Source organism: Equus quagga, chromosome 6, assembly GCF_021613505.1.
Source record: "Equus quagga isolate Etosha38 chromosome 6, UCLA_HA_Equagga_1.0, whole genome shotgun sequence".
Classification (NCBI taxonomy): Eukaryota; Metazoa; Chordata; class Mammalia; order Perissodactyla; family Equidae; genus Equus; species Equus quagga.
Genome location: NC_060272.1, coordinates 13,877,022 through 13,898,489, shown reverse-complemented (window position 1 = coordinate 13,898,489; position 21,468 = coordinate 13,877,022). Strand labels below are relative to the sequence as shown.

Below are 21,468 nucleotides of genomic sequence, written 5' to 3'. Positions count from 1 at the left end.
AATTGATTTCCTTTTGTTACTAATAATAGCGTGAAGTAGTGACTTTTACCTGCCAGTGGATTACCTCGGTTGACAGCTTAAAGTATCATCTTTTAACTGTGGTTAACTTACTGTAATATCTGGTGCTTCTTTTGGTGTGTACACATGGTAGCTAGAGCACTTCTTTTATTTATATGAAGTTAACAGGAGCATATTTATCCTTTGGGGAAAAGACCTGGATCAATCTTCTAGAAAGATTGTTATTTTATACTTGTAGGCCATGAAAAAGACTGTGGGAAAACAAAATGTAACTTTTGTTTGATGTTTGATAAATAGCATCTACTTTAAAGTAAAACACTTATATTTTGTGTAACCTGTTTTTTATTTTATAGACATGATGTAACATCAATAAGGTCTTTACCAATTTGTGTCAAAAGTTAAGACTCTTTTCTTTTTGCTTCCGAAGTAGTATTTACTTTCAGGTATAACTATTGTTATTCTTCCAGATAGTTTTGCTGACAAATCCCTGTATTCTGTGTGGGGTCATAATTTACATATGTTTTGCTTCTTACAAAAAGTATAAGATGCTAGAGGTGGTGAACAGGAAGGCTGTCTTCATGTACTTCCTCTTAAATGTTTGTCCTGTCAATATCTCTTACTGACCGGTTTTCTCATACCCAGGGAGGTTAGGAACCATTGATCTTGGTTTGGACGTGATCAGATCCTGTGGCTCAAATACTATGGGTGGAACCTCTCATTCCCTCTTACCCGCTCAGTTCCTCCTCTTCCCCTCCATACACGTAGAACAAAAAGGTCCTGGGGAAGGGCAACCTTGGAGCACGTGCCTGTCCACGCTCTAGTCCGTGCTAGGGGGATTCACTCTGATTGGCCAGACCTGGGTAGTAGCTACGCAAACCACCTAGAAACTAGTTTCCCACAGTGAGGCTCTGTTAGAACAAGGAAGGAAACTTGTCATTACACTTGTTTCAGCTTCTTTCTCATCTGACTCTCAGTGCAGACAGGAACTTCCTCTAGGCCTAGAACTTTTTTCTTCTAAGCTCCTATGAGAATACCACTTAATTGCTAAATCAGTGTAACTTAGGATACATTTGCTTATTCGTAAGTAATTGAAATTTCCCTTGATGCTGTCTCTTTCCTTCAAATTGCTTTTTGCAAACTTCAAAATCATATTTAAGGCTTGGTTCTTACATCATTTTTTCACGTTAGCCCCACCCGCCTTCATTTATGGTAACAGCTGCTCATTTCTTGACCAGGACTCTTAAGGCCTACAGGTAATTTTTAGCTACCTCTTCTACCTTCTGTTCTTTGAATACTGTTTAGAGTCTTGCTTGAGCGACTAAAGGTGGTAAAAGGAGTTCTTCATTGTTTCGTCACAGTGAAGTACTCAGAAATATTTTTAACTAATTTATGATGCAATCAGCATAGGTCCAAGATGCTTAATAACAAGAAGAATAAATAATTTAAAACTGGTTACAAAGTTAAAAAGCATTTGATAGTAAAATTTTCTAAACAGTTTGGGATAATTATTTCAGTTGCAAACTTAAACTATTCTGCTTAAAAAAATAAACTGAAAAAGTGATGGTAAATAATGATTTTGTAGTTGAATCAGAGAAGTTTCTGATGTCAAGTCTGAATCCATTAACAAAGAATCTAAGCCATATCACAAATATATAGTTTGCTAATTCTAGGAAATAGGCTTTAGTCCTTAAATCAGTTCATTACACATTTGGAAAATGTTGATTTACATTGATGAATTAATTTGAACATTTTGTTGAGTATATTTCTGTCTTTGATTATTTCAGAAAGTTTTTACTATGTAATGGGATTTTAAGCATAGATAACAGAGTTGACAGATAAAATACCATGAAGCTTTAGAAATCTGTAAGGTCTTTAAAAAGTATAGTGTTCTGTTATGGAATTTTGTTGTGAATGTAGCACATTTTATTAGCCTTTGCACTAAGACATTTGGGGGTTAGCATAAGAATTTTCTGAATTATAAAGCAGTACATACATGCTTGTGAAAAAGCATAAGCAGTGCAGGAAAATATGAAATAAAACTTGAGTCTTCTACTGCCCTCAGCTTCTTTAACCCTGTTCCCCAGAGGTAGCACTCTTATTTCTCAGTTATGTTTCCAGGTTTTCTATGCATATACAGGTATATACAAAGTTGTGTACCTTTTTAAAATAACGTAACTAAAATATTGTACACATTATTCTATAATTTGCTCGTTTGATCTAAGAAAATAGGGGCATTTTCCTATGCAAAGCATATCTGTAAGTCTGTATCTACCTCATTCTTTTTCATGGTTGTATTGCATGAATGAACTATAACTTTCCCCCATAACATTTTAGCCTTACTATCTTTTGAATAATTAAAATGACTGGATATTAGTTAATGTATCAACTTATTCTCGTTATAGAGAAGAGTCAGTTAATTGACAGTAGTTAATTTTCCTATCTAAATTGATGAATACTTTTTATTCTTATCTGGGGCTTTAAAACATAGTTTGAGGATCTTCTTGGCTTACTCTCTCAGCTACCTAAGCAACTTCTTTATTCCTGAGACTGACTAGTGTTTTGATATCAGCACCAGACACTTGAATTCCCTTCAACTATAATCTACATGCTTTGTGATTATACTTCTTGCCTAAGTTTCTAAATCTTTGTGACATTTTATTTATAAAAGTATAATTATTTAACTAGTTATCAGAGTATTTAAATTTTTTAGTATCATAGAACCACTGGACTGTAGCTTATTGGTTAGAGGGGTCTTTGAAGATAGTTTAGTGAGTTCCAATCCTAGATCCCACCAAGTTAGCAGAGGGAAATGATGAACTGTTTTCAAAAATCAAAATCTGGGGCCAGCCCCATGGCGCAGCGGGTAAGTTCTCACATTCCGCTTCTGCAGCCTGGGGTTCGCCAGTTCGGATCCTGGGTACAGACATGGCACTGCTTGGCAAGCCATGCTGTGGTAGGCGTCCCACATATAAAGTAGAGGAAAGTGGGCACAGATATTAGCTCAGGGCCAGTCTTCCTCAGCAAAAAGAGGAGGATTGGCAGCAGATGTTAGCTCAGGGCTAATCTTCCTCAAAAGAAAAATCAAAATCCTAACAAATAGTATAAGTTTACTCATGTTAAAACTACATAGAAGAACTTAAATGCCAAGTTTCTTTGCTTCTTGCCTGTAATTTTCTGAGTGTATTGTGGCAACATAGGTTATTCCGTTTTTACATCAGAAGCGTTTGGAATTTAATTAATTTATTAGGAAGATGAATTATTAATAAATGAAGCTTAGGGGCTGGCCCTGTGGCCAAGTGGTTGTTTGCATGCTCCACTTCAGCAGCCTGGGGTTCGCCGGTTTAGATCCTGGGTGTGGACCTACACACCACTCATGAAGCCATGCTGTGGTAGCATCCTACATATAAGAACTAGAATGACCTACAGCTAGGGTATACAGCTATGTACTGAGGCTTTGGAGAGAGAAAAAAAAAAAGGAGGAAGATTGGCAACAGATGTTAGCTCAGGGCCAATCTTCCTCACCAAAAGAAACATACTAAAAGAAAATTAAAAATAAATAAATAAATGAAGCTTGATTTACAGAAGTGTTTCAAATAGAATCCATGGAGGGTGGAGAGAAATAGTGGAAAGGAGTCCTTAATGGTTAAAATATTGGGGCCAGCCATTCAACCTTTATCCTTTCAAGTCCTATTCTTATACTCTTTTTCACTGTATCAGTTGAAAACTGACTGAATTTTTTTCGAGTTAGAAGTTCAAATAAATACTACTCCCTAACTTAGCAAGGCAGTAATTAAAAATTATATTCTTTAAATTCTCTTGCGTTTATTTCCAAGGGTTTGTTGTTATTTTAATGCTTCCTATTGCTAGGAAAAGGTTATTGTGTCAAGGCATTATATAAATGATAAATTTAGGATATTTGCCTTTCAAAAGCTGAATTGCCCCTTAATTCCTCGTTTTGTAACTAGTGCTATAATTTTTATATAGTACTTTCTCTGATGTGATAGCATAAAGATATTGCAATTAATATATTGCTGGTATATATTCATTGACTAAACTTCATTCTTTATTTGAAAAATTAAAGCAATTAGCTGATTCCTTAGGCCTCCAGAAAATCTGAATTATTTATTTTATATAGCTTTGTTTTCATGCTTCTGATATTTTATGGTCTTTTCATGGGAGCTACTACTAGCCTGCTGGTTATAATAAGCAACTTAATAGTGTAGGGGACTCTAAAATTGCGTACATTGGCTGCTATGAAGTAGCATTTAAATGTGATGAGACATGTTTTATTAGGTCATTAATGTACACCTTGGGTGAATATAGAATCATAATTTTACTTCCTAAGGCATACATTAATTAACAAATAAAACATGCCCTGGAGTGTCGTCTTATGATTGTAATACAGCTAGTATATTTTTAGTAATTTCTTTTATTTGTATCTTGCAGTGTGCTCTGGGCATAGGGACCACATACTTGGACTGTAATGTAGTCATATAGTGCTACAGAACTTTATTTTTTACCTTTATCCTTTTTACAAAAAAACCCCGTATTTTTCACTATAGAACTTGAAAGATTTGTTTCTTTGGCTTCATAGCAGCATTCCTTTTAGACATAAGTTGGATTTACACAGTTTTAATAGATAATATTATAATTTTCACTTTTTCACCTGACCCTTAAGTTGAATATTTTCCCATATCTTGCAATTATATTCTTCTCCTTTTTATTGAATTACCTGAGTAATAAAAGACATTTGCTTCTAAACCGTTTCATAAACTGTTCCCGAGGAACTAGATATGTTGCTTTGCACCTGTTTAGAGCTTTTGAATATTCTGCTAAAGTTAAATAAATTATACTTAAAGGGTATCTAGATAATAATATTGTTAAATTAGCAATTGCAATATATTAATTTATAGAACTCCCTTTCCTATATACATTGATAGTTTCAAAAAAGCTATGAAGTTTTTTCCTCACTACAGTGTATCAGATATTGGCATAATGCTATTATTTTGGAATACCACATTTCATCAAAATTCTTTGATTGTAGTTTTGGCAGCTTAAGGTATTTTAAGACATTTAAATTTTATGAAGCGATGACACAGATTTGGGCAGTAATTCTTAGGCATGTTTGGTGATTCTAACTTGGCTTTTATTTCTGTGCATAGGATTGTGGATAATATGCCTGTAACATGGTGTTATGATGTTGAAGATGGTCAGAGGTTCTGTAATCCTGGATTTCCTATTGGCTGTTACATTACAGATAAAGGTCATGCAAAAGATGCCTGTGTTATTAATGTAAGTTTATGATAAATTCTGTGCAACTTTTAAAAATGGCTTTTTGTTAGAAGGAGTCAGTCTTTAGCAATTTTTGTTATATTCATCCAATGAGTATAATTCAGATGTTCTGAAGTAACTACTTATATCTTGAACTTAAGTCAGGTTAACAGTATATATATTTAACTCCAGAACTAAAATAATTCTGATTCAGTTCAGCATTTACTGAGAGTGTCTGTTATAAGACACTGAGTGCCCTGCCAAGGACTAGGACTTTTGTATATTCTGACACTGTTTAAAGTTAGATTCATAAATCTTAAATAGAAAAAAAAACAGTAGAGTGCCAAAAAGACCTCATTATAAATCCATGAAATTTGTATTGCAAACTTAAGTCCATGAAATACTGTCTTGAAGAAGTTTGGTATTATGCCTTTTTTTAAAGGGTATCTGTCTTTGAGACCATTCTTTTACACTTAAAACAGAATAGTAAAGTGAAAGCATTAATATAGAAAGTAATTAAAGTCATTGGGGAATATATATTAAATTAAATTTTGTGTAATCAGGTCAACCTGATTTAGTCTCTTAAATGACCTAGTAGTAGAAGTTAGCATGAGCTTGATCTTGAAACTGATTATATCGGTTAATGCTTTTGTGAGAGTTGACCAGAGACACTTGAATAATTCAGATTATTGATTTAGTCTGAAGTTACAAACTTCCATGGAGGAAAAGTGTTTAAATGTGTTAGCATGCTCATAATGTGTAATATATTAAAATTTATTATGTTGGTTTTATCACAAGAGAAAACCTAGAAAATATTAGATGTGTTCTCTTTAACATGTACTTACAATGTTTTATGTAAGAATTAAAACATTAAATAAGCATAATTTGTGCCTCTGCCAGTTAATTTTTGGCTTGTTAAGATTTTTAAGCTTAAAACTTAAACACTTTTATGGGGAAGGATTAAAATTCTGTGCAAGCTTAAATTTTCCTACTTCTGTGGCTCATTTAAAAATTTTATGTTTTGACTCTTGTATAGCCAATTTTCTACCTTTATGTTCTGTTCCACAGTCAGAATTCCATGAAAGAGATACATTTTACATCTTCAACCATGTTGACATCAAAATATACTATCATGTTGTTGAAACTGGGTCTATGGGAGCAAGATTAGTGGCTGCTAAACTTGAACCGAAAAGGTAACTATACAAATAGATACAAAGTAAGTAAATATAGCTGAAATTTAGGCCCAAAGAATAAATATTTTGGGCCCAATTAACTTTTTTCCTGAATTAGCATTCTAGCTGATAATCTGGCGTTTCAAGATTGGTTTTACTAAAACTCCCTGTAGCATGGCTTGTTTTTGAGTTATGAGTTGATTAGAGAAACCACACCTGTTTATTTTCCTGTCATGGTAAGTGGTCAAGCCAAGGTGCCTTTTTGTTTTGTTTTTCAATCAGGAAGTTTGACAGCTTTTCCATGTCAGCTTGGAATGGAGAACATGAGTGGTTGGGGCAGTGTTCCCTTTTACAGTGAAAGAGCATTGCCTTGAATATTTGCACCTTGACCTTGCATCAGAGGCTCAACTGAGCTGATTAGTGCTGTCATTTTGAAAGTCTCCATGCAGAGTTAGCTGCCAGTAAATGACAAGGCATTGAAAGCGCATCTTTTTAAGGTGTCAATTTTTTAGTGTGAAAGTACCTATCAGTTATTATCTATCAGAGATCCTTTTTTGATTGAGTATTCCATTTTTTCATGACTTCTCCCCATTGAATTAGCCATTTTTCTCATGCCACTGGTGGTAAGAAAAAAACTAAAACACGTGCCCTAAAAAGGTGGTAGTTAATTTAAACTCACTCAGTGTTTGTATTTATTTATTTTTTTAAGATTATTTAATGCTCTTCAAGTAGTGTTTTCGAGTTTGTAATTTTGAGTAATAATTTTCCATGCACACTTATAATTAATCCTCATTATTTATATGAAATAAATATTTGTACTATGAAACATGACATGAATAATTTCACTTCTGATTATCAGCAGCATTGTGAAATATGTACAAAATCTCTCACTTTTACTTTACCCCATTTTTTTAAACTGTGCTTTATCAGCATCTTGGCAAAATGTTTCTTCCCACAGTTTCAAACATACCCATATAGATAAACCAGACTGCTCCGGACCCCCCATGGATATAAGTAACAAGGCTTCTGGGGAGATCAAAATTGCCTATACTTATTCTGTTAGCTTCCAGGTGAGTTTGTTTTTATCTTTAGTATAACTCATAAATTGATTTTAAATTTGTACTACTTAAACTAATTAATATTATTGATTAAACTTGTCAAGTAGATAAGCTTTTAATGAGCTGATTTTTGGACTAGTTTGTCAGTGCACCAGGCAACATAATCGTACTCAAAACTAGGTCTTCATTTAAATGAGAAGTATAAGAAATTGGAGAATTGATCCTTATTAAATGTTAAGCATAAGAGATAAAAGACAAAAGGTAGAAATTAGGCATGGAGGATGGTATGAAAATATAGAAGATATATGCAGCAAGCATTTGGGAAAACAGCATTTTTCCAATCAGGATTTGAGTATAAACTTAAAGGGAGAGTTTCCTGATGGTAGAGGATTTATATAGGTTCTTAGGGAATTCAAGGGAGGGTTTTCATTAATGGAGGAGTTTCTTAGGAAGAAAGTAAAAGTTCATTTTATGAGAATCTTAGGCAATATTTCACCTCTGTTTTTAATAAACTACATTGGCAATCCAGTAAAGTGGTCATGTTTCCTGTTCCTCTTTTTTTTTTTTTAAGATTGGCACCTGAGCTAACATCTGTTGCCAATCTTTTTTCTTTTCCTTCTTCTCTCCGAAGCCCTCCTTACATAGTTGTATATTCTAGTTGTAGTCCTTCTAGTTGAGCTATGTGGGACACCACCTCAGCGTAGCCTGACCAGCGGTGCTAGGTCTGTGCCCAGGATCTGAACCAGTGAACCCCAGGCCGCTGAAGTGGAGCACCCAAACTTAACCACTCAGCCACTGGGCCGGCCCCTGTTAGTCCCCATTTAGTGTGTAATTTTGCACGCCTCGCACAGTAAACAGTATATATGTTTTTCTAGGTATTAAGAGCTCAGTGTGGGTGACACCTGCCAGATGCTCAGTATATCTAGGTTATGACTCTGGTCTGGTTAGCTGTCTCGTAGACATAGATAGATGGCGTCAAAGAGAATTTTCTGAAAAAATAAATATAGCTCTAAATTTTGACATCTAAAATAAACCTTTACTGGTTAAAATTTAAAGCCAGACTTTTAAAAAATACAAGTAACTAGATACTTTTAGGAACTCCTATTATTTTTTATTTACTGCTTAATCTCATCCTGATTTTCCTGAGATTTGAGTAAATCTAAATTCCCTGAATCTCATTACTGACACAAGTTATGATAATTAGAAATTAGTTTTGTTGACTAACTGGAAGGTCAAGCTGTGAGTGGAAAATTGTGGATTTTAATGTGCTTTGTCAGCAAATGCTTATTTAAAGAGTTTTGGGTTTTTTTTTTTTTTTAATCCCTCTAGGAAGATAAAAATATCAGATGGGCCTCTAGATGGGACTATATTCTGGAATCTATGCCTCATACCCACATTCAGTGGTTTAGGTAAGAGTGCAGAGTTAATCTGCTTTATGCTTTGTACTTATTCTACTCCTTGTCCCTTTAAACATCTCATTCACTCTAATCCTCTCCAGTTATCAAAAGTCTGGGCTTTTGAAGCAGGTGGACTTGGGTTCAATACTGGCTTTAAGTCACTGGTTGTGAGTCAGGCCAGGTCACTTGATTTCTGAGAGTCCATTCCTGTATCTAGAAATACCTGCCTCATGGGACTGTTCTAAGGATTACAGGAGGTAATGAAACAGAGCATTTGAGCACTTTGCCTGGCATGGAAGAGTACTCAGTAAATGGAAGCTGCTGCTGTGGTTATGACTATTTGTTATTATTCTCTCTTCAAAGCATGACTCAAAACTTTTATCTAGAAAGCTATTCGTGCTACCATCACTCCCCTTTTCCTACTTTGCTACCCTTTTGACACTCATTAATTTACTGAATAAATTTGTTCTTCAGTAAATTTCTTGAGGATACGGACCAGTCCTTTATTGATTTTTCACAGCTTGTGTTGTACTGATTTGGGCACAGTAGTTATTTAATAATATTGACCATTGTAAAAAAAAATTCTAGTTCTCAAGAGACCACAAAACCATATTATGATAAACAGATCAAGTTATGTAGCCACTAGAAGGAAACATGGCAGAACACAGTTTATTGAATTTGTTGGATTTTGTTGTTAATGCTGTCAAGTTGACTCTGACTCCTAGTCATCTTCTGTACAGCAGAGCAGAACCCTGCCCGGTCTTTTTACACCATCCTTTCACCTTCTGGTGCTGTATCAGGCAATGCTCTGCTGCCATTCATAGGATTTTCATGGCCAATTTTTTTGCAAGTGGGTGGCCAGGTTCTTCTTCCTAGTCTGTCTTAGCCTGGAATTTCCAGTGAAACCTGTCCACTATGAGTGACCCTGCTGGTATTTGAAATACCAGTGGCATAGGTTTTAGCATCACAGCAACATGTAGTCGCCACAGTATGACAACTGACAGACGGTGATGTGGTTTCCTGAACAGAAACAAAGCTGGGCCGCAGCTGTGAGAGCACTAAATCTTAACCACTAGATCACCAGGGCTGGCTTGTTGGATTATGGGTCATTTAAATTTTGATTTTGATTAATACTGTTCTAATGTTACTCAATAAGCAGTTTTAGAAAGTTTCACTCTTCCAAAGATTAAGCTATAGATTAATCCTGACATGCTTATTTCTACAGCATCATGAACTCCCTGGTCATTGTCCTCTTCTTGTCTGGAATGGTGGCTATGATTATGCTACGGACACTGCATAAAGATATTGCCAGATATAATCAGATGGATTCTACGGTGAGTGAAACATAACTATTCTTTGGTCTGCCAAGGCTAGTCGTTATTTTTTCTTTAAAAAAAGTTTAATAGCCTTAAGCAGAATCTACTTTTAAAGTGTTCTTCTCAAAAGTTATCTTAAATTCATATTTTCAATAAGAAAGTGATCCTTAGGAATTGGCTTCTCTCTAGGGGCCGGCCCAGTGGAGCAGTGGTTAAGTTCACATGTTTATGTTCTGCTTTGGCGGCCCGGGGTTCGCCAGTTCAGATCCTGGGTGTGGACCTATGTACCGCTTGTCACGCCATGCTGTGGCAGGCGTCCCGCATATAAAGTAGAGGAATATGACCCCAGATGTGTGCTCAGGGCCAGTCTGCCTCAGCAAAAAGAGGAGGATTGGCAGCAAATGTTAGCTCAGGGCTAATCTCCCTCAAAAAAATAATTAATTAATTAATTTTTAAAAAGAATTGGCTTCTCTAGAAAAATTGTTCACAACCTTATCTGTGTCAGTAGAGTGAGGCAGAATGGGTGTGGGTGCACAGCTCCAATTCTGTCCTCTTTGTTCACTTATGTGCCGACAGCTGTCAGTGTCTCCATTCCCAGCATACACACACTTAGTGAAACGGTGAAGTGTTGACTGGAATAGCTCCCAAGCAATTTTTATTTATGTGTATGTTTGATTTTTTAACGGTAATTTTAACTCAGTTTTTATCATTTCAACCTTTTGGTGTATTCAAAGCAATCTAATGTCCCAACTCATTATTCTCAAACATTTTAAGTTGCATGTGTTATACATTTTATACTTTTTCATTTCATAGCAGCTCTTTAACAAAATTTTCACAAGAATTACAGTGACTTGTAGTGAATACATAAAACTCAGGTTTTCATTGTTTTCTTTCCCCAGCTGCTTAGCCTTTTCCCTAACCTTTCTATCCTTTTTAATTAGAAAAAGAACACACTAATGTGTATAAACTTTTTGGCACTTTTACTCTGCAGTCTCTTTTCCATGGTTTTTATTCCATTGTATATCTTATTAAATATTTCATTAAAATAACTTTTAAATATTCTGTTTATAATTGGCAATTCCAAATAATAGCTGAGTTAATGGAATTTTTTTTCTTAATTTGCATAGAGGCGCCTTGGGATCTGGCTAGAGCAGCCCTGTTTCCATGCTTGCTCCCATTCTCTCCCTCCCTCTAGTCTCTTACCATAGTGGTCAGAGCACATCTGTTCAACCATGTCAGGTCATGTCACTCCTGATCACAACCCTCCGGCGACTTCCCATGCCACTCAGAGTGAAAGCCAGAGTCTTTACAATGGCCCATAAGGCTCTGCTGTACCTCTTGGATCTCTGCTTCAGCCATACTGGCTGCCTTGCTGTTCCTCAGATATGTCAGGCATGATCCCACCTGAAGGCCTTTACACGTGCTTTTTCTCTTCACCTCAGATGCTCATTCCTGCACATGTTTACCTGGCTAGCTCCCTTACCTCCTTCAGGTCTTTACTGAAATATGGTCTTCCCAATGAGACCTTCCTGACCGTCCTATTAAAATTATATGCTCTCCACCCCTACACACATCCATACTTCTAATTTTTCTCTGTAGCACTTCTCACCATCTAATGTACTATGTTTTACTTATTTTGTTTATTGTGTGCCTTCCCAATGAGAACACGTGCTCATGAGAAGAAGGGTTTTTCTGTTATACTCACTATCTCTGGTGTTTTAAACAGTGCTGAGTATATAGTTGGTGCTCAATAAATATTTGTTGAATGAATGAATGAATAAGTCATTCCTTGATGTGCCACACTTGTTGGTGCATTACTGGGCTCATGATAGGTAAAAAAGGTACCCAAGGACTTCCCCCACCACCTAACCCCCCAAAAAGTAAGCTGAGGCCAGAGCAGGAAGCAATGCAAGTATGAAAGGTTGAAGTTCTCCTTTGGGTCGATGGCCTGTATCAAGTCTTTAACCAATTGGGAGATTAAACCTTCCGTCAATAGTGAGGGAGCTAGCTGATCCTTGGTCTCTTACATTAAGCTTGGATTCTTGAAGAGGGGCAAAGTGATTCTAGGTTAATAAGTGCCTTCTGATTCTTAGCAGAATAAATAAAAATCCTTTGAAGGAAGGTCTCCCAAATTTAAGTTTGCAGGATTCCCTCAATTTAAGATAAATACAGTGTGATTTATTAGTCAAAAATTCACAAATATTTACAATAAACACCAGATTTAGACCACTCAAAGGTTTCAGATACTAGACCTATTAGTTAGAGTATAAGATATATGAAAAAGTAACAGCTATGAATTTTCAGAACAGATGAAAGATAGGAATCCATAGATAAAGGAAACACAGTGTTTCTCAAGCAGAATAAGTAAAAAGAAATCCACATCTGGATCAACTGTGGTAAAACTATAGAGCACCAGAAAAAAGAGAAGATCTTAGACTCAGCCAGAAGAAAAAAAAACTGGGCGTCTGCAAAGGAAAAACAATTAAATTGACAATAGAAGCTCAAAGACAAAATAATATCTTTAAATTGGTGAGAGAAATTAACTATTTACATAGAATTGTGTACCAAGAGAAACAGTCTTTCAAGAATGAAGATGAAATACCTTTTTCAGATTAACGAAAACAGTTGACCACAACGAGACCTTCCCTGAAGGAGTTTCTATAGAAAGGCTTTGGCAGTGAATCAGTCAATCCATCAATCAGACCTGAAGGAATTTCCATAAATACTTTAACAGAAAACTAATAACAAATAAATAGCAGTCCTAATGAGAGATTTAGAAGGATTGGTGAACAAAGAAATTCCAAGTAAACATTTTCATTGTAAGATAATAATGAATCTAAATTTGGAGGTAAACAAAGTATATTAACAGAGGAAAACAGATTTGATGAATAGTATTGGATGAAGTGGATGGCCGTCTGGGAAAAAATAATGATTCCAACTTTATTCCTTGTATTGAAATGATAAATGAAAATGTGAAACTGAAATACTAGAAGAACACATGAGAAGTTATTTTTAAATCTTGGGGAAGGGTAGAATTTTAAAAGTGTGACAGAGAGCCAGAAGCCATAAATGAAATGATTGCTCTATGATTACTATATTTAAAAAAAAAATCTGAATAGCAAAAATACCATTAAGTAAAAAGATGAATGTCAAATGGGAAGATATTTTAACACTTGTCAGAAACAAAAAGCTAATTCCTCAATAAAGAAAGAAATTTTTTTTTAGAGTGGTTTTCCACTTTTTCTTTATTTCTTTTTTTTTTTTGAGGAGATTGGCCCTGAACTAACATGTGTTATCAATCTTCTTTTTTTTTCCTCCTCAAAGCCCCAGTACATAGTTGTAGGTCATTCTAGTTCCTCTATGTGGGATGCAGCCACACCATGGCTTGATGAGCAGAGCATAGGTCTGTGCCCGGGATCCAAACTGGCAAAACCCAGGCTGCCGAAGTGGCATGCACAAACTTAACCACTTGGCCACGGGGCTGGCCCCAAGAAAGAACTTCTAAAATCATTAAGAAAACATTCAACAGCCCAGTAAGAAACTGGGCAAGGTATGTGAAAAGAGAGTCTGTATAAAGGAAATAGAGGGCTGGCCCCTGGTGTGGTAGTTAAGTTAGGCGTGCTCCACTTGGGTGGCCCGGGTTCATGGGTTCAGATCCCAGGTGCGACCTACCTCACTCATCAGCCATGCTCTGGGTGGCGACCCACATATAAAGTGGAGGAAGATTGGCACAGATGTTAGCTCAGAGCTAATCTTCCTCACGCCAAGAAAAAAAAAAAAAGTAGGAAGATTGACAACATATGTTAGCTCAGGACGATTCTTCCTGGGGGCTGGGAGTGGGGAGAATGAGGCAATTCTGTATATACAAATAAGGAAGCATCTCCAAGATATTAGACTAAAAGAGCAAGGTACAAAATAGTGTGTGTAATATGCTACCATTTGTGCAAAAGGAGAGAAAACGTATTCGTGTATTTTCTTATGTATAGAATATCTCTGCAAGGATAACAAGAAAACTAGGCACATTCATTAGATTGCTCTAAAGAGGGCCTGGCTATCTGTGGGAAACTTAGTTTTTACTTACGCTCTTTAAGTTTTTTAGTACTTGCTTGGTCAAAAAGTAGTCAAAAATGGTCCTTCATCTGTCTAACACTACCTCACCTAAAAGAAGAGGTGCATGTACTTTTTTCTCTCACACTTTTTTTTTTTTTTTTAAAGATTTTATTTTTTCCTTTTTCTCCCCAAAGCCCCCGGGTACATAGTTGTACGTTCTTCGCTGTGGGTCCTTCTAGTTGTGGCATGTGGGACGCTGCCTCAGCGTGGTTTGATGAGCAGTGCCATGTCCGCGCCCAGGATTCGAACCGACGAAACACTGGGCCACCTGCAGCGCAGCTTGCGAACTTAACCACTCGGCCACGGGGCCAGCCCCTTCTCTCATACTTTTAACATAAACATTCACAAAAGCAAAAGGACTAGTATACCCATCACCCTGGTCCACCAGTTATCAACTCATGTTCAGTCTTGATTTACATGTAGAATCTCAGCTGCTCCTCCCGCCCCAGCTGTTTTGAAGCCAATCCCAGATATAATTTTATTTAATCCACTTAGAGCCCATATACTTTTAATAAAACTTCAATTTGTACATTCCTTATAAATGACCAGGTAAAGTCTAATTCCCAAGTGTATATGAAAGTATTTTGTACCAAGGGGAAGGAAATATTTTGGTTTTTAGTATTGTCTTATAAATTAGCCATTGTAAAGAGCAAGATTAGTACTTAGATAAAATTTTCCATGTTTCAAATTTCAGTTGATTTATATTTACTGAAAAATATGTGAAAGTGTAGTACATTAGCATTAGCATTGTCTACTGCTCTCAAAGATAGAAGTGTGAATGGGAATTGGGGGAGGGAGAAAGCTATATCCTGGAGGAAATGTTAAGAGAGGAGGCTGAAAAAGTAGCAGGGGCCACATTCTGAAGGGCTTGTGAGCTGTACCGTTTGAAGATCGTTGAAAACCTGTTGAAGAATATTACAGCAGTCACATGGTCAGATTCGTGTCTTAGGAAAGTCACTTTGAATGTTATATGGAGAATCGTTCAGGGCAGGGCAAGATTGGAGAGACAGAGACCAGTGAGGAGGCTGTTCTAGAACTCCCAGAGATTGGGAAGAGTGGCAGGGGGGACGGAGGGAAGTGGACAGATAGACACAGAGTGTTCAGGAGGTGGGATGGAATACTCATTGGCCCGTCCACTGTGTAGGGGGTGAAAGAGGGAGAGAAGTCAGTGAATGACCCCATGTTTCTGGTCCGAACCACCCTATTAGATAAAGGACCTTTCTAGTTGCTCTGTTTGAGAGTCAACTGAATGGAGACAAGGGCGGAAGCAGAGAGACCAGTTTAGTGTGCATTGTAATAGCCAGGTGAGAGGTGATGACTTGAACCAGGGGCTAGTGGTGCATCCTGTGGATATATTTTGGAGGTATAGCTGTAGGATTTGTTAAAGGATTGTATGCAAAGTCGGGGGGGAAGAAAAGGCATCAAGGATGACTGAGGTTTTGAGGACTGAACAACTAGAAGGATAGAGTTTTTACCTACTCGGGGAGACTGCAGGAAGAGCAAGTGTAGTCAGGGAGAGGGAGTCAGTTCAGTTGTGGATAATTCTGTTCCAGATGTACGTGAAACTCCTAAGTGGAGCCGTTGATTAGGCAGTTGTGTATGTGTCTGGAAATCAGGGGAGCAGCTTGAGCTGGTGACACTAACTTTATGATTTGACAGCGTAGCCTACGGTTCCAGTAAAGTAGCTTTGAGACCTAATATCATTTACTTATTTTGGAGATTGATAACTTTAGGTTAAAAAGGATGGAGTGTGATTAAAAATTTGTCATGAAGTTGGATTATAAAACTTGACTTAGACTAGAACTTGGTACATGTCACATTATCTTTGTGTTTCTTTTTAAAGTTTTTCAGTAACTGTAGACCTTAACACACAACACAATTTCAAGAAAGCTATATAAAACCTCCATGAGACAAGCTTTATACTTCAAAATTGAAGTAAATGTTAACATTTGTAAGTTTTTAAAAAATTCTCTATATCAGCATATTCAACAGTGAACAAACTGACGGGTTGTCTTGGTGATACCAACGACAGTTAAACAATTTCATTTCCTTTTTAGGAGGATGCCCAGGAAGAATTTGGCTGGAAACTAGTTCATGGTGATATATTCCGTCCTCCGAGAAAAGGGATGCTGCTATCAGTCTTTCTAGGATCCGGGACACAGATTTTAATTATGACTTTTGTGACTCTATGTAAGTGTAAAGTGAAAATTGAAAAGTAGAAAATACTTTTCCTAAATAATTAGTTGAAATCCAGTTTTCCTAAGTGAGGTAGCTCGGCTGGATTGTTTCTGAGAGTCCTCTTGGCTCTCAAAATCTGTGTGCTTTGGCTGTGACTTGGGGCAGAGTTAACTGTGCCCAAAAGCTGACTCTTCATATCTCCCTTACAGCGGTGTAGAAGCCAAGCCTTTGTCTTCGTAGCATTGGAGCTAGAGATGACTAGGTCGTTAAAGACCACCTGGGTCTGAATCTGGGTAGCCTGGAAGCAGGGTCATACAGGTTGACTGTCCCACCCCACCAATATGATTAGGCTTCCAAGATATTCTTGGCTTCTACTGAGAAAGACAAAAGGAGAAGAGGTAAGGTAGGGCAGGAAGCTTTTTTGTAGACTGTTCCTCCTTGGGAGGATTTAGGAGGCAAGACCTCTTTCTCTAGCAATGTTCAGGAAAGATCTCACACAAAAAATATCTTGTGCCACATGAAAATCTTCACAGATTTTTTTTTTTTTTTTAAGATTTTATTTTTCCTTTTTCTCTCAAAGCCCCCCGGTACATAGTTGTGTATTTTTAGTTGTGGGTCCTTCTAGTTGTGGGTCCTTCTAGTTGTGGCATGTGGGCTGCCAGCACAGCATGGCCTGATGAGTGGTGCCATGTCCGCGCCCAGGATTCGAACTGACGAAATCCTGGGCCGCCGAAGCAGAGCGCGCAAACTTAAGCACTCGTGAGTGGCCACGGGGTCGGCCCCTCTTCACAGATTTTATTACTTAAATTTTTGTCAATTAGGGCAATCTCTTTTTTTTTAATAGACCTCCTAAGGCTTAGAGGTATTGATCGGCCACAGGAGTGGTTCTGAGACTACTCTCTGGAGATACGTTAATTCCATGGTCTTCCAGTTTTCCTAATTATAAGAGAAAAAAATGTTTGTGAATAGAATTCTCTAAATTTTGCATTTATTTCCCCTGTGTTTCCTTTATTGATGCCTGCTACTAATGAACAGTAATATTGTTAATGAACAGATGAATATTACTAGAAGAATTCAAAAATGACCTTTCAATAATTTTTTAGCAAACATTTACTCTTATGTTTGACTGCATATTAAATATATAATACTGTAATCATTTTCTGTTAGTAAAATTGTTCCAAATTTTTATGATGGAATTAACCACATAAATGCTTTGGAAAGAGGATTATCACTTCCAAATGTCTGGCACCCGAGTAAGTTTGGAAACCACTGATTTATACCTTCAGGCTCAGTTTGAAGACTTGAACATTTTTCTTTATCCACTAACAACTTAGATAAAGAGATGCAGCTGTGATGGGTAGGCTAGAATTTGTATTTATATTGAAGAGGGCAGGTCGGGAGAAGGTGTCCTGGCAGAAGTTTGGACATAGCCAGAGGATAGCATGAAGGCACTGGATTTCCAGAGCACCAAGGCTGAGCTAGAGCCAAATGACTGCTTGAGGATAGAATACTGCTTTAAAGTTGTATCAGGAGCTGCCCTCTGCCACTGTGTCGTTTTTATGGGGGTCAGCTAGAAAGTGAACTTGTGAGGAAGGAAAGTTTCAGAGAGCCTAGGATAGGGAATGATAGGGATTGTTTTCCTTAAATGCTTGAATATAATCTTTTTGCTTCAGAAGAGTCATTTCTCAGGCCTGTGGGGAGTGAGGAGGAGTTGCATCTTAGCTGAAATTCTGATAGATCTCCTCAAGTTGCCCTGATCGGTTTCCTGCTGATCATGAGTTTCTCCTCTTGCCTTTCAGTCGGGGCTGATCAGAAGGTGTGCATGGGATGTGCTTGGTGATGTACATCTTGGGGCAAACACTGGGAACTTTTGTGCTCCTGGAATTAGAAAGCCACTTGCAACTATTCTTGGATTTCTTTTAGAGCGAGTCATAACTTCTGAGCCTTAAAGCTGGGAATATCTATAAGTGTATGATAACATTTTTATTCTTATTTCTAGAGAGGGTTATATAGAGAAGAACAAATAAAGCTAACCAACTGAATAAGAGTAGGAGCCAGAATTTCCCCAAGTCATTGACCAGGTCCTTCAGTTACTTGTGTTCAAAGAGCTAATGGTACTATGAAATCTTTTTTCCTGTATTTTATTCTTTCATTAGATTCCGTCTTGTCTCTTTTCTTTTCTTTTTTTTTTTGAGGAAAATTAGCTCTGAGCTAACTGCTGCCAATCCTCCTCTTTTTTCTGAGGAAGACTGGCCCTGAGCTAACATCCATGCTCGTCTTCTGCTACTTTATATATGGGACGCTTACCACAGCATGGCGTGCCAAGCAGTGCCATGTCCGCACCTGGGATCCGAACCGGCGAACCCCAGGCCACCGAGAAGCGGAACGTGCACACTTAACCGCAGCGCCACTGGGCCAGCCCTGTCTTGTCTCTTATGTTTGAATGTTATAAGGTTTTTTTCACCCCAGAGGACCTAATATTGTTTTTTAAAAGGAACAAAAAAATGAGACTATTTCATAGTGGGAATTTTTTTATTGATGTTAATTTTAAAAGCTGTACTTGAATTTCAGAAGAGCTAAAAGCACTTGTGAGCATCTGATCAGCCTCCCCTGAAAACAAGCAAGGTGGGGTCTTACGGACCCTGACAAGAAGCTTCCAAAGTGGAGCATGCCTTATATATGATCCGACTGATGCAGTACCTTGCATGTTACTGAGTCAGTATGACTGCATGATAAAGATAGCGTATTTTCATGAAATTGTATTTAGCTTATCGTTTAAAAAATGAGAGAGATCTTCTGTCACTTTGCAACAAAGGAAACAGTAATACCATTTGTAACTTAAATTACTTAATTTTTTAGTTTTTGCTTGCCTGGGATTTTTGTCACCTGCCAATAGAGGAGCATTGATGACTTGTGCTGTGGTCTTATGGGTGCTGCTGGGCACTCCTGCAGGCTATGTTGCCGCCAGATTCTATAAGTGTAAGTAAAAGCCACCCTGCCTGGATGTCAGATCAGGAATCTGATCTGCTACATCAGGGCCTCTGAACCTTTGCATCCAGCAGTTGGGGCTCTTTAAACAATGTGTATTATAGGTGTGTATCCTTATTCACAAAAAGCTTGTGAAGTAGATGACTATCCCTGATTTATTTGTTCAAAAATGCTTAGACATTGAGATAAATTTAGGTGCTGCTTATCCACCATCCCCTCTCTCCTTTTAAGTTTTGACTTAACAGGTTCAGCTGAACAACTTAGATTTGCTACATTCATAGAACTATATGTAGACTAATAAAGGGTTAAAAAATATACAAATGAGTATCAACAATATATTCACTAAAACAAGTAATGTATGTAGATACCTTTTCTTACATAAGAGAAGTCATACTTATAACTGTACCAGTTTAATATTTATAAAAATAAATTGTACTTAAACTAAGATCTCAAAATTTTAAATAGCCGTAAAGTAAGTTACCTTTTGTAATATCATTAGTTGCAATCTCTTGTATTCTTTCTTTCCGAAAGTAAAATAAAATTCAGTGAACAAAGGGATCAGGGCCACAGAGTAAGGATGGGATATGAGTAGATGACTTAGAAGGCAGCTTTGCCAGGGTCAGTGAATGCCAGTTTGCCCGGCTTAGGAATCCTAAAGTCTTATTGAGATGATCTCATAGGTAATCTATGATTTAAAGTGCCAGAGAGATGAGACAGAGCTAGGGTTCCCCAGGGTCTTCTGGTAGGAATACGATTTGAGGTAAAACATAGTAGAGCCTTAAGGTGTGGTTGGTTAGACAAACCCAAAGTAGAAATACTAGTTAGACTTTGCCAGATCTAATTTTCTCCTGAGTATGTGAAGTCCTATGTGATTGTGTGTGTGTTTAATTTCTGTGAGTTTTGTCAAGTTCTTTTTTAAGGACGTAGGATTAGGGTGGTCATATGTATTTTAACACATGTGAGATATGGTTGGACCCCTGCCTAGCACACCACACTCCTGCTTTCTCACTGTTTCGGCTACACTGGCTTTCTTTCACTTCCTCAGTTAGGCTGGGTACCTTCACACTTGCTCTTCCCTGTGCGTGAAGTTCCAGTGTATCCTCCCTCCCCAGCAGACGCGCTCCCCGCATTTAATTCCTCTCCATCCTTCTCCATCCATCTCCCAGCTGCAGATTAAGTAGCATATTAATCAGGCAGAACATTCTGAGAGATGCTATCACATGGCCCCAGTCACAAAATACTTCATTTTATAGAATCATTTCTCATGTTTCTAAAAATAATATTGAAATTTTGATTGGAATTGTATTAAACCCAAAATGAACAATTTCCCTCTAGTCTGTTTATCAGTAATGCTGTGAATTCAAATCATATATATAATTTGTCATCTTTTTATCTTCTAGGGCAGGTAGTACTTAAACTTGCTTACAAACTATGTTAAAACTTTTTAAAAATCAAAGCTGTTCTCACATCTCAGCCAATTTCATCTCCAACTTTTAAACACAGAGCAGAGGAGTACTTTCATTTTTCACTCTGTTTATCCAGATTTTTATCTAGATAGCTATTTATCTAGATTTTTAATTTTTTTTTAAGTGAGAAAAATAATTGGAGGGGGCAAAGGAGAGTAAAAACTTCATAAGCAAATTTGTTGTAAAAAGTGGCCATAACCCTCTTAGTCGCCTGATCTGACCCTGATCTGCCCCCCTTCACCCATCCCCTACCAGAAACTATAGTGCTGGAGGAATCCTGGAGGATTCAGACCTATACTGTGGAAATTTAAATGTGTCGCGCGTCAGGCTTGAGGGTTCCTAGTTTTATAAAAATTCTGAAACTGACCTCAAGATAAACGAGAGTCTCAAATATGCCTTTTCTCTACCCAGTCTTATTGATTGAAACTAGCTTAGATTTTAAGGGTTTATTTTGTTTTGAAGTAAAAAAAAGATTAGAAAAGAAAAACTGATCT

At 37.2% G+C, this 21,468-nt stretch overlaps 1 protein-coding gene across 1 annotated transcript in view; it reads left to right on the top strand.

Moving 5' to 3' along the window:
* TM9SF2 (transmembrane 9 superfamily member 2) overlaps nt 1–21,468 on the top strand; it is a 55,428-nt gene that overhangs the window by 19,766 nt on the left and 14,194 nt on the right. The window contains exons 5-11 of the mRNA XM_046664539.1: nt 5,181–5,310; nt 6,358–6,482; nt 7,420–7,531; nt 8,849–8,928; nt 10,142–10,250; nt 16,400–16,532; nt 19,380–19,499. Coding sequence (XP_046520495.1) covers nt 5,181–5,310; nt 6,358–6,482; nt 7,420–7,531; nt 8,849–8,928; nt 10,142–10,250; nt 16,400–16,532; nt 19,380–19,499 — 809 coding nt within the window. The remainder of the gene's footprint in view (nt 1–5,180; nt 5,311–6,357; nt 6,483–7,419; nt 7,532–8,848; nt 8,929–10,141; nt 10,251–16,399; nt 16,533–19,379; nt 19,500–21,468) is intronic.